The sequence below is a fragment of the Staurois parvus genome, unplaced genomic scaffold, assembly GCF_062004578.1.
Source record: "Staurois parvus isolate SC_StPar_1 unplaced genomic scaffold, SC_StPar_1.0 ptg000195l, whole genome shotgun sequence".
Taxonomy (NCBI): domain Eukaryota; kingdom Metazoa; phylum Chordata; class Amphibia; order Anura; family Ranidae; genus Staurois; species Staurois parvus.
In genome coordinates, this window is record NW_028317991.1 from 892557 (window position 1) to 906692 (window position 14136).

At 43.5% G+C, this 14136-nt stretch overlaps 1 protein-coding gene across 1 annotated transcript in view; it reads right to left on the bottom strand.

Annotated features, from left to right (window-relative positions):
• LOC149461648 (interferon-induced GTP-binding protein Mx1-like) overlaps window positions 1-14136 on the bottom strand; it is a 95014-nt gene that overhangs the window by 63869 nt on the left and 17009 nt on the right. Inside the window, exons 5-7 of the mRNA XM_089677880.1 lie at window positions 12384-12521; window positions 5328-5482; window positions 3267-3405 (exon numbers count right to left, since the gene is read on the bottom strand). Coding sequence (XP_089534006.1) covers window positions 3267-3405; window positions 5328-5482; window positions 12384-12521 — 432 coding nt within the window. The remainder of the gene's footprint in view (window positions 1-3266; window positions 3406-5327; window positions 5483-12383; window positions 12522-14136) is intronic.

Genomic DNA, 14136 nt, shown 5'->3' on the forward strand with positions numbered 1-14136 from the left:
TTGTAAAGCGCTGCGCAAACGGTTGGCGCTATAAAAAATTTGGTATAATAATAATGATGGAAGTCAGCAGAGCTTCTGCTCATTTACTAAGCTCTGGAGCAACTGTACTTTGAAAAGTGCACAGTCTATTTGCCCTTAGTAATTAACCCCTAAGTCTCTCCCCTTAACACCAGTGTCAACACTAGGGAGTTGATTTGCTAAGACAAATAGACTGTGCACTTTGCAAAGTGCAGTTGCTCCGGGGCTTAATAATTGAACAGAAGCTCTGCTAACTTCCATCATCTAATCATGTAGAAGCAAAAATGTTGCCTTTTCATTTTTCTTGCACCTGATTGGGAAATCTCTGCCCAGTAAAGCTTTACCTCATTTACTACACTCTGGGGCAACTGCACTTTGCAAAGTGCACAGTCTATTTGCCTTAGCAAATCAACCCCTAGATCACTATATTTGGAGTGCACATACCCATTTATACCTGTGCCTAATCAAGCTTTTTTTTAACTTTCACTCAGTTTAAATCCAAGTTCTTTTATTGTGATACTGATGCTACGTTAGTCACTATCTTTCAGAAGGTATTTAGTGAAAACTGTTTTATTCTTCAATCCAACTATCTATTGAATACAGTAACTTACTTTGATAAACATGTACTGTGTCTTCTTAAAAGGTATTATTGTTTGCAATAACAATGTCTGAATCCAGGGGCGGACTGACAACTCATGGGGCCCCCGGGCAATAGGGGATCATAGGGCCCCTGTGGCCTTGCCCAAACTCAAAAAAGCCTATGAAAAAAGGTACCAGGGGCATCTCATGGTGCCCCCTACTGACCCCGGGCCCTCGGGCAGTGTCCGAGTTTCCAAATGGTCAGTCCGCCCCTGTCTGAATCTAGAGTGTCAGAGGGACTGAGGGGCTTTCAAAGTCCGGGCAACAATTGGGGACAAGCATCAACTGGCGACCCTCACAGGGGTAGCGCTACATTTACCCAGAGACTCTCCAAGCAAGCTGCAAATGTATGTGCATGTAAATCCAAAAGATTTTTTATTTTGAATGTAGTGATGGGAGGTTAGAACCCCGCCCGGTTTTTATTTTTGTCTGTGTCCTTGCTGAGGAGATTCACCCTCCCTGTTAATTCCGGTTAGCATTGTTACTGAGAAAGTAAGGAAAATCCAAAAAGTTGTTGTCACTGCAATAGTGGGCAAAAAGACAATTTAGTTCTGTCCATGATGCTTTTTCTTTTTTGTACTAACATCCAATTTTCAGTACAAACTTTTTGGGGTGTGCCCGCTTCTTCCGGGTCTAAGTAGTACTGATTAGTACTGCCTGGACCCTAAAAAAAGGGGGTACACCCTGAAAGTATGTTCTGAAAATTTGGATGTTAGTGCAAATAAAAAGTATTACAGACAGTACTCAATTATTTTTGTTGCAACTGCACCAATATTGCTACAATCACCTCTAGCAGGAATACAGGGGAACTCTTCCAATGGGGACACCTGCTCTGTCTAAGGGGGTATTTCCCCTCATATTTTGGGAGATTTCCTTTCATTTTCAGTGGTGTCTTTGGGACAAAATAAAGGGAAATCTCCCTTGCAAAAAGAACAGCCTATTTGCATTTGATAACTCAAACCCTACATATCCTATCGCTTTTAAGCGCACACCAATGCAGAACATTGGTTTGAACTCAAGCCATAAAACATAAGGGCTTGTTGCGTTGTCCTTGCATTGGGACTGCATTGGGCAATGCAGCCGAATTCTGATGGTGTTCACGAGCCCTCAAAGAAAAAGATCTGACCAAATGGATCACAGCTTCGGCCGTTGTTTATCATTACATGTGTATTCAGCATTACTCAGGGCTCACAAGGCCAAGAGAAATATACAAATATAGAAGCCATTCTGGTATTTGTCAAAGTTTCCAGACTGCCAGTCCAGGCCCTTTCTATGAATATATATATCTAAACTAATAATTCCAGTTCCTCTCCTTCTCAGCTGTCATTCACTTACCATATAGACCAGGGATCTCCAAACTGTTGGCCACATCCGGTCTGCTACAAGGTTTTATGCAACGCTCAGTACCGTATCCTCAATGAGCACTGATTGAGGATTAAGGTCAGCAGAGGCTATCCATGGTCTCCTGATGTAAGGCAGGAGTTTGATAAGGACCCTGATGTAAGGGGGGGACGCTAGTGGGGACCCTGATGTGAGGGGGGGACTATGATGGGGACCCTGACATAACTCTAGTGGTGACCCTGATGTAAGGGAGGACTCTGATAGGGACCCTGATGTAAGCAGGCTCTGATGGGGATCCTGCTGTAACGGGGGCTATGATGAGGATCCTGATGTAAGGGGGGCTCTGATGGGGATCTTGATGTAAGGGAGGACTCTGATGGGGACCCTGATGTAAGGGGGGTTCTGATGGGGATCCTGATGTAAGGGGGGACTCTGATGGGGACCCTGATGTAAGGGGGGTTCTGATGGGGATCCTGATGTAAGGGGGGACTCTGATGGGGACCCTGGATTAAGAGGTGCTCTGATGGGGTCACTGGTGTAAAGGGGGACTCTGATAAGGACCCTGATGTAAGGGAGGACTCCAATGGGGATCGTGATGTAAGGGAGGACTCTGATGGGGACCCTGATGTAAGGGGGGTTCTGATGGGGATCCTGATGTAAGGGGGGACTCTGATGGGGACCCTGGAGTAATAGGTGCTCTGATGGGGTCACTGATGTAAAGGGGGACTCTGATGGGGACTCTGAAGGGGGACCCTGATGTAAGGGAGGACTCTGATAAGGACCTTGATGTAAGCGGGCTCTGATGGGGACCCTGATGTAAGGGGGGTTCTGATGGGGACCCTGGAGTAAGAAATGCTCTGATGGGGTCACTGGTGTAAAGGGGGACTCTGATGGGGACCCTGATGTAATAAGTGGACTTTTATGGAGACCCATGTGTAATGTGTGGACTCTGCTGGGGACCCTGATGGAAAGGGGGCTCTGATTGGGATATTTTTCTGCCCGCAAATATTTCTAAAATATATGATGTAGCCCTCGTACTGCAAACTTTGGAGACTCCTGATATAGACAGTTACAGCCTAAATGTCTCTGTAATTCATGAATGACCATTCAGAAAGGGAAGAGGAAGATCTATGCCACTAAGCAGGTTAAGTATCTGTGCAGTAGAAGCCTGCAGAGGTGTAGAAACAGCACATGGAATTGCCTGGAAGTATTTCAATAATGTAATAAAAACTTTGTAAACTTTGTGAAAACTATTTTGTTTATCATACCGACTGTCCGCTCTCCATTGGGGTCTACCTGCTTTGCCATTTGCAAAGCTTCAGTGGTTGCGATATCCACATTACTGGGGATCACAACGAGATTTATGGTCTCCTGTCTTGTAATGTACTTCATAATCATCTGCTTAATCTGTGTAACAAAAAATGTAACAAAAAACAACAATATTATTACATTGCATTTATACATTGTTATTTATATATATATATATACACACACACATACATACATACAGTGCTCAGTACAAATGAGTACAACCCTCTTTAAAAGTAAGATTTTAATATCTCAATGAACACAAGAACAATTTCCTTGGAGCTCCACATAGCTGGGACCACTTCCCCTTGTATATTAAGTCCACATTATTCAGCTTCCATCACTGAGTAGAATAAATGTTCCCCCCATTAGTATACCAGTCTCTCCCAATGTCCCTTTCCATAGATCTGCCCGGCCGGACACACTCCCAGATGGCCCACTTGTTACCAAGCTTTACTAGTACTCATATCAGAGGACTCTGACCCGGTCTACAAGGCCTTTTGCACCCCGCTCTAGACACAAAGAGGAAAGTCAGAGAAGCCAGGGTGATTAGAGCTTTTCCTACTAAGTTCTGTAGCACCTCGTCTAGGACTTCAGCCCTATAGAGGGCCCTTGGACAATAGCTGATTACATCCTAGCAGCAGTAGTTTATATGGCCCCCACCGGCTTGTATGTATGCCTGACAACATTGGGGCATGCTCCTAATGAGACGACGGATGGTGTCCTGGAGTGTTTCCTCCCAGATCTGGACCAGGGCATCACTGAGCTCCTGGACAGTCTGAGGTGCATCCTGATGGCGTCGGATGGACCGAAACATGAAATTCCAGAGGTGTTCTATTGGATTTAGGTCAGGCGAACGTGGGGGCCATTCAATGGTATCAATTCCTTCATCCTCCAGGAACTGCCTGCCTTGTCTCTCCACATGAGGCCGAGCATTGTCGTGCAACAGGAGAAACCGAGGACCCACTGCACCAGTGTAGGGTCTGACAATGGGTCCAAGGATTTTATCCTGATACCTAATGGCAGACAGGGTGCCATTGTCTAGCCTGTAGAGGTCTGTGCGTCCCTCCATGGATATGTCTCCCCAGACCATCACTGACCCACCACCAAAACGGTCATGCTGAACGAAATTACAGGCAGCATAACATTCTTCACGGGTTGTATGGACCCTTTCACGTTTGTCACATGTGCTCAGGGTGAACCTGCTCTCATCTGTGAAAAGCACAGGGCGCCAGTGGCGGACCTGCCAATTCTGGTGTTCAATGGCAAATGCCAATCCAGCTCTATGGTGCCAGGCAGTGAGCACAGGGCCCACTAGAGGATGTAGGGCCCTCAGGCCACCCTTATGAAGTCTGTTTCTAAGTGTTTGGTCAGAGACATTCACACCAGTGGCCTGCTGGAGGTTATTTTGTAGGGCTCTGGCAGTGCTCATCCTGTTTCTCCTTGAACAAAGGAGAAGATACCTGCTGATGGGTCAAGGACCTTCTACGGCCCTGTACAGCTCTTCAAGAGTAACTGCCTGTCTCCTGGAATCTCCTCCATGTTCTTGAGACTGTGCTGAGAGACACAGCAAACCTTCTGGCAATGGCATGTATTGATGTGCCATCCTGGAGGAGTTGGACTGCCTGTGCAACCTCTGTAGGGTCCAGGTATGGCCTCATGCTACCAGTACTGACACTGACCCTAGCCAAATGCAAAACTAGTGAAAAACAGTCAGAAAAGATGAGTAGGGAAAAAAATATCAGTGGCCTCCACCTGTAAAACCATTCCTGTTTTGGGGGTCGTCTCCTTGTTGCCCATCTAGTGCACCTGTTGTTATTTCATTAACACCAAAGCAGCTGAAACTGAACAACCCCCTCTGCTACTTAACTGACCAGATCAATATCCCAGGAGTTTCATTGACTTGATGCTATACTCTGATTAAAAAGTACTCCTTTCATTTTTTTGATCAGTGTATATGGTCATGGAGGTGAGTGATAGGTAACATGGCTAGATTTCCACTTTAGGGTCATAGAACGAACCTGCTGCTCAATATCTGGGGGCTGCTCAGGTAGAGCGACTCGTGCGATTCCCGGAAGATCAATCAGCGTCACGTCTGGAACGTTCGGAGACACAACTTCCAGGGTGATAAGCTCATCTCCGATACCTTTCCCTTCTCCTGCTATGAGATTTTGAGCTAGAAGCCAAGAAAAAATAAACAAAATTGGAACCATTTAGAATAATGTGTGCATTAAAAAAAAACATTGATAATTACAGCGTGGTTCTAGTTGTTGCAGAGAGCATTGTTCGAACATTCAGAGTTGTGTGTAGATAAGTCTGAACACCATGGGTTTCTCTGTCCGCAATATTTGATCATTGCTTGTCTTTGGGGCATATGCACTAAAAAATGGACCAAAATTTTAAAGTAAAACTAATGACAAACCTTTTTTTTAAGTTTTAGACAGAGTGGAAATGGATTAGAACACCGGTTTTTACTGCTGTCTCTGTCCCCGTTAAGGAGCTTCAACCTATTTCTCCTGTTTACCATTATCATCAAATGTGAAAGTAAAAGAAACCCCAAATTTTGGGTTGTCCCCAGAAATGTAATAGCGGGGAATTTTCCAATGGGGACATTAGTTCTGGTGACCTGGGGGTCCCCAAGGAATTCCATTAATTTGCAGGGATTTCCTCTTACTTCCTATTAGGCTATGGGACAGGTAGTGATGGTAATTCTCCCTAGTGGGACACGGATGGCAAAAAATAAACTGACAGGGGTTATAACCCTCAATTACTTAACCACTTCCTGTCCGGACACTTTTATCGCCTTCCTGTCCAGGGCAATTTTCAGCTTTCAGCGCTATCACACTTTGAATGACAATTGCGCGGTCATGCAATACTGTACCCATATGAATTTTTTACCATTTTTTTGAGACAGATAAAGCTTTATTTTGGTGGTATTTATTCACCGCTGGGATTTTTATTTTTTTTACTATGTAAATGAAAAAGTCCAAAACTTTTGAAAAAAAGTGGGTTTTTTATAAAATTTTGCAAATAAATAATATTTCATCCTAAATCTTGGCCAAAATTTATTCCGTTATTTTTTTAGTAAAAAAAAAAAATCCAAATCAGTTTATAACCAAAAATTATAATTTTTAAACATTTTTTTTAACATTTTTATTTTATTTTTTTTTATATTATTTTTTATTTTTTATTTTTTTTTTACATACTGTCACCCTAGCAGTACAGTGTCACCATGGTGACACTGTACTACTTGTGGGGGTGATGAAGATATATATATATTTTTTTACACTGATTGCTTTTACACCCATATAGGATGTAAAAGCAATCATTTCTCTTTCTCTCTGTCTGCATTCTTGCAGTCATTGAGAAATACTGAGTGAGCTGTGATTGGTCATAGCTTGTCACATGGTACAAGGCTGTTGTGAATAGCCCTGTACCATGTGACCTCTGTGATCATTCACAGATTTCACACGTAGTAAGCAATGATGTCACAAGTGACATCTTGCTTACTACTTTGCATGTGATCACTGATTCGCCAATCAGTGATCACATGATCGGGACCTCGTACAGAGGTCCCGTCCGACGATCGGTGTTTCACTGTGTCCGGAGGACACAGCGGGACCTGGATCGCGGTGGTGCGCGCTCCCAGGGAGTGCGCACAGCTAGAAAAGGCGGGTGCCGTTTAGGAACGGCAACCCGCCCCTGGACTGCCACCGCCCTGCCGTTTATAAACAGCAGGCAGACGGCAAGAGGTTAAAGAAAAACTTTTAAAAAGTTTTGCCTTTAGTTCTACTTTAACTTCAAGCGTATATAAACCCAAAACACAAATTTAATATACTGCAGCTTACCAGTCTTTAGTTGTAGTGGCTGCATTAGGACTCAGGCACATAACTGCATTTGCCCATGCAGCATAAATATAAATAGGAGTAGTTTACAGGCAGGAGGCCCTGGTGCTGCATAGACATGAATAGGTGATGGCGGCTGTGCACCGCTACATGCGTAAATTGGTGCATGTGCACAGATATCCTTAGGTATTGTGTGTCAAGGACACTATGGGGGTTATTTACTAAAACCGGAAACTGCAAAATCTGGTGCAGAGCCATTCAGATTCCAGGTTTTATTGACAACGCTTAATTGAACATGCTGGTTAGAAAATGACTCGCTGCCATGCACAGCTGCACCAAATTCTGAGTGCTCCAATTTTGGTATACCCCCTTTGTCTGTGCACTTACACCACATGCATGTAGTGGCACATAGCTGCATACAGCTTCCTTCACCCATTGATGTCTAAGAGCGACTGTATGCAGCACCAGGGGCTCCTGGGCATTAAAATACACCCTTGTGTTTAGGCTTCACAGGCAAATGAGTCCTTAGTTTCCTTTTTGCAGGCTCTTTCCAATATTATCAGTTGTTGATTTTGGCAATTACACACTTTGTAAATGAAAAATTGAACTGTTAATAGTTTCTGAAACATGAGGAACAAAAGAACTTCTGGCAACTGTGCTCCAACATGAGAGCAGTTTGCAGGGTCCACCTGATCTTCTTAGAAGACCACAAGCAAATCCAGAGTTAAAAGTGGACTCGCATCCCAAAAAAACAAATTTGAATCTGGTTCCAACCTCTTCCTTCTCCCACAATAGGATAACATTTCCAATTTTGCCGGAGACCTTAGGAACATCTGCGTGTGCATTCAGAGAGCTATGGAGGTCCTGAATAACTGTTTACCTATGCATACTTGGAGAAGTGCATGCTTTAGCAGTGTTCACATCAGGAGTGTAGTGTCATAGTGGCACTTCCTTCACACATGTCTCCATTGCTCTAGAGTCCAGTGGCAGCGTGCTTTACACCACTGCATCCGAGGCTTTGTATTGCACTTGGTGATGTAAGGCTTGGATGCAGCTGCTCGGCCATGGAAACCCATTCCATGAAGCTCTCTACGCACTGTTGTTGTGCTAATCTGAAGGTCACATGAAGTTTGGAGGTCTTTAGCTATTGACTCTGCAGACAGTTGGCGACTTCTGCGCACTGTGCGCTTCAGCATGCGCTGACCCTGCTCTGTCATGTGATGTGGCCTACCACTTGGTGGCTGAGTTGCTGTTGTTCCCAGTTGCTCTCACTTTGTTATAATACAACTAACAGTTGACTGTGGAATATTTAGTAGCCAGGAAATGTCACGGATGGACTTATTGCACAGGTGACAACCTATCACGGGACCACGCTTGGAGTCACTGAGCTCCTGAGAGCGACCCATTCTTTCACAAATGTTTGTAGAAGCAATCTGCATGTCTAGGTGCTTGATTTTATACACCAGTAGCCATAGAGGTGTTTGGAACACCTGAATCCAAAGATTTGGAAGGCTGGCCCAATACTTTTGGCAATATAGTGTATATACACCGTGTTCCAAATGATTATGCAAATTCTATTTAAGTGTCACAAAGATTAAATATTTTGTTTTTCAGTTTAACTCATGGATGGCATTGTGTGTCAGGGCTCTTTTGATCACTGAAAACAATCTCGGACACCTGTGATAATTAGATTGGCCAGTGAGCCCAATTTAAGGAAAAACTACTAAAGGAGGGTGTTCCACATTATTAAGCAGAGCACCATTTTCAAGCAATATGGGGAAGAAAAAGGATCTCTCTGCTGCTGAAAAGAGTGAAATAGTTCAATGCCTTGGACGAGGTATGAAAACATTAGATATTTCATGAAAACTTAAGCGTGATCATCGCACTATGAAGAGATTTGTGGCTGATTCAGAGCACAGACGGGTTGGTGCAGATAAAGGCACATTGAGGAAGATTTCTGCCAGATCCATGCATCGGATCAAGAGAGCAGCTGCTAAAATTCCATTACATAGCAGCAAACAGATATTTGAAGCTGCTGGTGCCTCTGGAGTCCCACGGACATCAAGGTGTAGAGTCCTCCAGAGTCTTGCAACTGTGCATAAACCTTCTATTCGGCCACCACTAACCAATGCTCACAAGCAGAAATGGCTGCATTGGGCAGAAAAATACATGAAGACTAATTTTGAAACAGTCCTGTTCACTGAGGAGTTCTGTGCAACCCTGGATGGTCCAGATGGATGGAGTAGTGGATGGTTGGTGGACGGCCACCCTGTTCCAACAAGGCTGCGACGTCAGCAAGGTGGTGGTGGAGTCATGTTTTGGGCCGGAATCATGGGAACAGAGCTGGTCCCGAAGGTGTAAAGATGACCTCTGCAAAGTATGTGGAGTTTATGACTGACCACTTTCTTCCCTGGTACAGAAGGAAGAACTATGCTTTCCGTAATAAAATCATCTTCATGCAAGACAATGCACCATCTCATGCTGCAAAGAATACCTCTGCATCAATGGCTGCTATGGGGATAAAAGGAGAGAAAGTCATGGTGTGGCCTCCATCCTCCCCTGACCTCAATCCTATTGAGAACCTTTGGAGCATCCTCAAGCAAAAGATCTATGAGGGTGGGAGGCAGTTTACATCCAAACAGCAGCTCTGGGAGGCTATTCTGACATCTTGCAAACAAATTCAAGCAGAAACTGTCCAAAAACTCACAAGTTCAATGGATGCAAGACTTGTGAAGCTGCTATCAAATAAGGGGTCCTATGTTACAATGTAAAGTGACCTGTTAAAATGATTAAAAAGTTAAAATGTTGTTAAAAGTTTGATTGAAATAGCTTTTGATTTCAGTAAATATGCTGCATACACAACAAATGACAATTTTCAGTTCTTTACAACCTATAAAGTGTTTTGAAACTTACTGTGCGGAATAATTTGGAACAGTCATTGGAAGTGTTTTATGTTTAACAAAAATCCTGTTATCATTAGGAGGTTTGTTCAATAAAATGTGAATTGTACTCTTAATAGCTGATAACATGAGAATTATGCTGACTGTTATTTACATCAATTATTTAGGGAAATGAGAAAAATATCATTTGCATAATAATTTGGGACACGGTGTATACACACATACACATTTTTTTCTTAAAAATGTCATTAACCGTTTCAATACCGGGCAATTTTACACCTTCCTGCCAAGGCCATTTTTCAGGTTTCAGCGCTCTCACACTTTGAATGACAATTGCGCGGTCATACAACATTGTACCCAAACTAAAATGTTATCATTTTCTTCACACAACTAGAGCTTTCTTTTGGTGGTATTTAATCACCGCTGGGGTTTTATTTTTTGCTAAATTAACAAAAAAAGGCCAACAATTTTGAAAAACAAACACGTTTTTCTTTGTTTCTGTCATAAAAGTTTACAAATAAATAATTGTTCTTCATAAATTTAGGCCGAGATGTATTCTGCTACATGACTTTGGTGAAAATAACCCAAATTAGGATGTATTATTTAGTATGTAGGAAAGTTATAGAGTTCACAAACTATGGTATAGATCTGAATATTGATCAATCCTGAAGTACTGACAGCCAATCTAATTTCTTGAGGTCCAAGAATGTCAGAACAGTACAGATATCCCCCAAATGACCCCTTTTTGCAGAGTAGACAGTCCGACGTACTTCATAAGAGGCATGGCGAGTTTTTTGAAGTTGTATTTTTTTTGTCATAATTTTTCGGAAAATGAAAAAATTAAAACAATTATTTTCACTATTTTTTTTTTTACATACTGTCACCAGTGCAGTACAGCGTCATCATATAACTGGCATGGCGGTGAACAGGGACACTGACTGGTGACAGTATGAAAAAAAAAATATATATGTGCATGTGACCATTCACATGTGCATGTGACCTGCTGTAACCATTCACAGCTAGGCACTAGTATACAATGGATGGCATGAATGAAGCCATCCATTGTATACAACTGTCATGTGACCTGCTGTGATTGGTCACAGCAGGTCACATGGTACCGGCAAGGGGGGCTGGTACTCAGATCTGTCATCGGCCATGTCCGAGGTACACGGCCGGTGACAGATCGCGCCGCTGCGCGACTCCGCAACCGCGCGAACTGCACATGTGCGGGAGCACGCCAAATGGCGTGCACCCGGAAAGCTAAAGCGTTTTTGAGGCCGCCAAACGACTATAGGCCGGGCGGCTAATGGTTAAGGTATTCCAACAATGATGTTTGAAGACCTTAATGGCTTGCGAAACAACAAATTTGACCCTGTCTACCAGTATGCGTTAAAAACAGAGGGTTTTGTTTGCAAATACATGCGTAATTACAGTCCCACGTCAAGGGTCCTCAGTATACTGTGGACCTAACTAAAATTTCCAAAGCCTCTGTAGTAGGAGCACATGTATAAATGGATAGGTTAAGGCAGTGTTTCTCAACTCCAGTCCTCATGGACCCCCAACAGGTCATGTTTTCAGGATTTCCCTCAGATGAAACAGCTGTGGTAATTACTAAGGCAGTGAAACTGATCAAATCACCTGTGCAAAATAATGGAAATCCTGAAAACATGACCTGTTGGGGGTCCATGAGGACTGGAGTTGAGAAACACTGGGTTAAGGGCAGGTGCATCTGGAGCAGCCCATCGCTCCTTAAAGGTACAGGGATGCACGTGATGCCCAGCTATACCAAAATGACAGCAAATGTACCTTTAAGGAGGAATGGGCTCCTCCAGGCACACCTGCCCTTAACCTATCCATTTATACATGTGCTCCTACTACAGAGGCTTTGGAAATTTTAGTTAGGTTCACAGTATACAGAGGACACTTGATGTGAGACTGTGGCTTACGCATGTATTTGCAAACAAACCCTCTGTTTTTAACACATACTGTTAGAGAGGGCCAAATTGGTTGTTTCGCAAGCTAACTGGTAAGTGTTGCGGGGAAATCTTTTGTCTTGCGATGTGCATTGCCCTTCCATGTGCACCTTACTGCTAAAGCTGGTTATAGGTTGGGATGGTTGCCATTTTTTGTTACAGGTTGTGAAGTGTTTTAATTTTAAAACATTGTAACTTGAATTTTACTCTCAAGTTTGCCAAAGCCGTTAAAGACAATGGCAGCGAGGGGCAGAAGACAAGAGTGGTCAGAGGAATAGGCACATCTTGTAGATAGAAGGATATCAGAGAGGAGGATAACATTAAAACAAGAGATCAGGAGGGACTGGACAAGGTCTTACCTTTCCTGACTTCATTCTCAACTTCTGCTGAGTTCAGAATTTCTTCCATTTGGTTCTGATAGCTTATTTTTCCATACCACCTTGAGCCCTCTGGAGACTTTTTTAACTTGAGTTCCAGGGGACAGCGTGTGACAATGCCTGTTAGGAGAATAAAATGGTATTACAAAGTTATTTAGGAAAATATTATTTTCATTGGATCTGAATTTAAGGCAGTTTCAGAACATGTTAGGGTTTATGGTAAGTAGGGTTTATGGTAAGTTCTCATCCTGCCATCCACAGTGACCACTGTTCAGAGTGCTGTTCAGAGACTGACTTCTCATTTATCCTAATACGTGGATTACCATCTCCAAGTACAGTGATGAGAAATATATTTGTGAGGGAGCTTGTGATTGGTCAGGTGTTTGTGCCAAACTACTCATGTTCCAGCCCAACTTCTTCTTGGATAGGACAACTTCCCGACACTGATAAAACCTTCCACCATATTGTGTCATACTCCTGGCCTGAGGCCTGCTCTCGGCATCCCTGGCCATAGGTCCTAATATTTGTGAATGAACTAATGCATTTTCCTCACTTTACTGTAACTTTGCAAGGGTTCATGATATCTGATGTCACATTTGACATACTAACCGAGATTATGTAAGCCATCTTTCCTTAGCTCCTTCTCTCCTTGGAGCTCCACATAGCTGGGACCACTTCCCCTTTTATATTAAGTCCACATTATTCAGCTTCCATCACTGAGTAGAATAAAGGTTCCCCCTGTTAGTATACCAGTCTCTTCCAATGTCCCTTTCCATAGATCTGCCCAGCTGGACACACTCCCAGATGGCCCACTTGTTATCAAGCTTTACTAGTACTCCCAGATGGCCCACTTGTTACCAAGCTTTACTAGTACTCCCAGATGGCCCACTTGTTACCAAGCTTTACTAGTACTCCCAGATGGCCCACTTGTCACCAAGCTTTACTAGTACTCCCAGATGGCCCACTTGTCATAGCTGGGACCACTTCCCCTTATATATTAAGTCCACATTATTCAGCTATTCAGCTTCCATCACTGAGTAGAATAAAGGTTCCCCCCATTAGTATACCAGTCTCTTCCAATGTCCCTTTCCATAGATCTGCCCGGCCGGACACACTCCCAGATGGCCCACTTGTTACCAAGCTTTACTAGTAGTCACATCAGAGGACTCTGACCCGGCCTACAAGGCCTAACAGAATATGTAAGCCATCTTTCCTTAGCTCCTTCTCTCCTTGGAGCTCCACATAGCTGGGACCACTTCCCCTTATATATTAAGTCCACATTATTCAGCTTCCATCACTGAGTAGAATAAAGGTTCCCCCTGTTAGTATACCAGTCTCTTCCAATGTCCCTTTCCATAGATCTGCCCAACCAGACACACTCCCAGATGGCCCACTTGTTACCAAGCTTTACTAGTACTCACATCAGAGGACTCTGACCCGGTCTACAAGGCCTTTTGCACCCCGCTCTAGACACAAAGAGGAAAGTCAGAGAAGCCAGGGCGATTAGAACTTTTCCTACTAAGTTCTGTACCACCTCGTCTAGGACTTCAGCTCTATAGAGGGCCCTTGGACAGTAGCTGATTACATCCTAGCAGCTCTGGGGTGTTTGGATCCCATGCTCAGTCTGAGATCAGGCCCCTCCTACACTGGCATTTATATGGACACTAACTCCTCCCATTACAGCACTAGAAAAAGATTTTCTTTAAAAGGGACCTAACACCCAATTACCACTTTC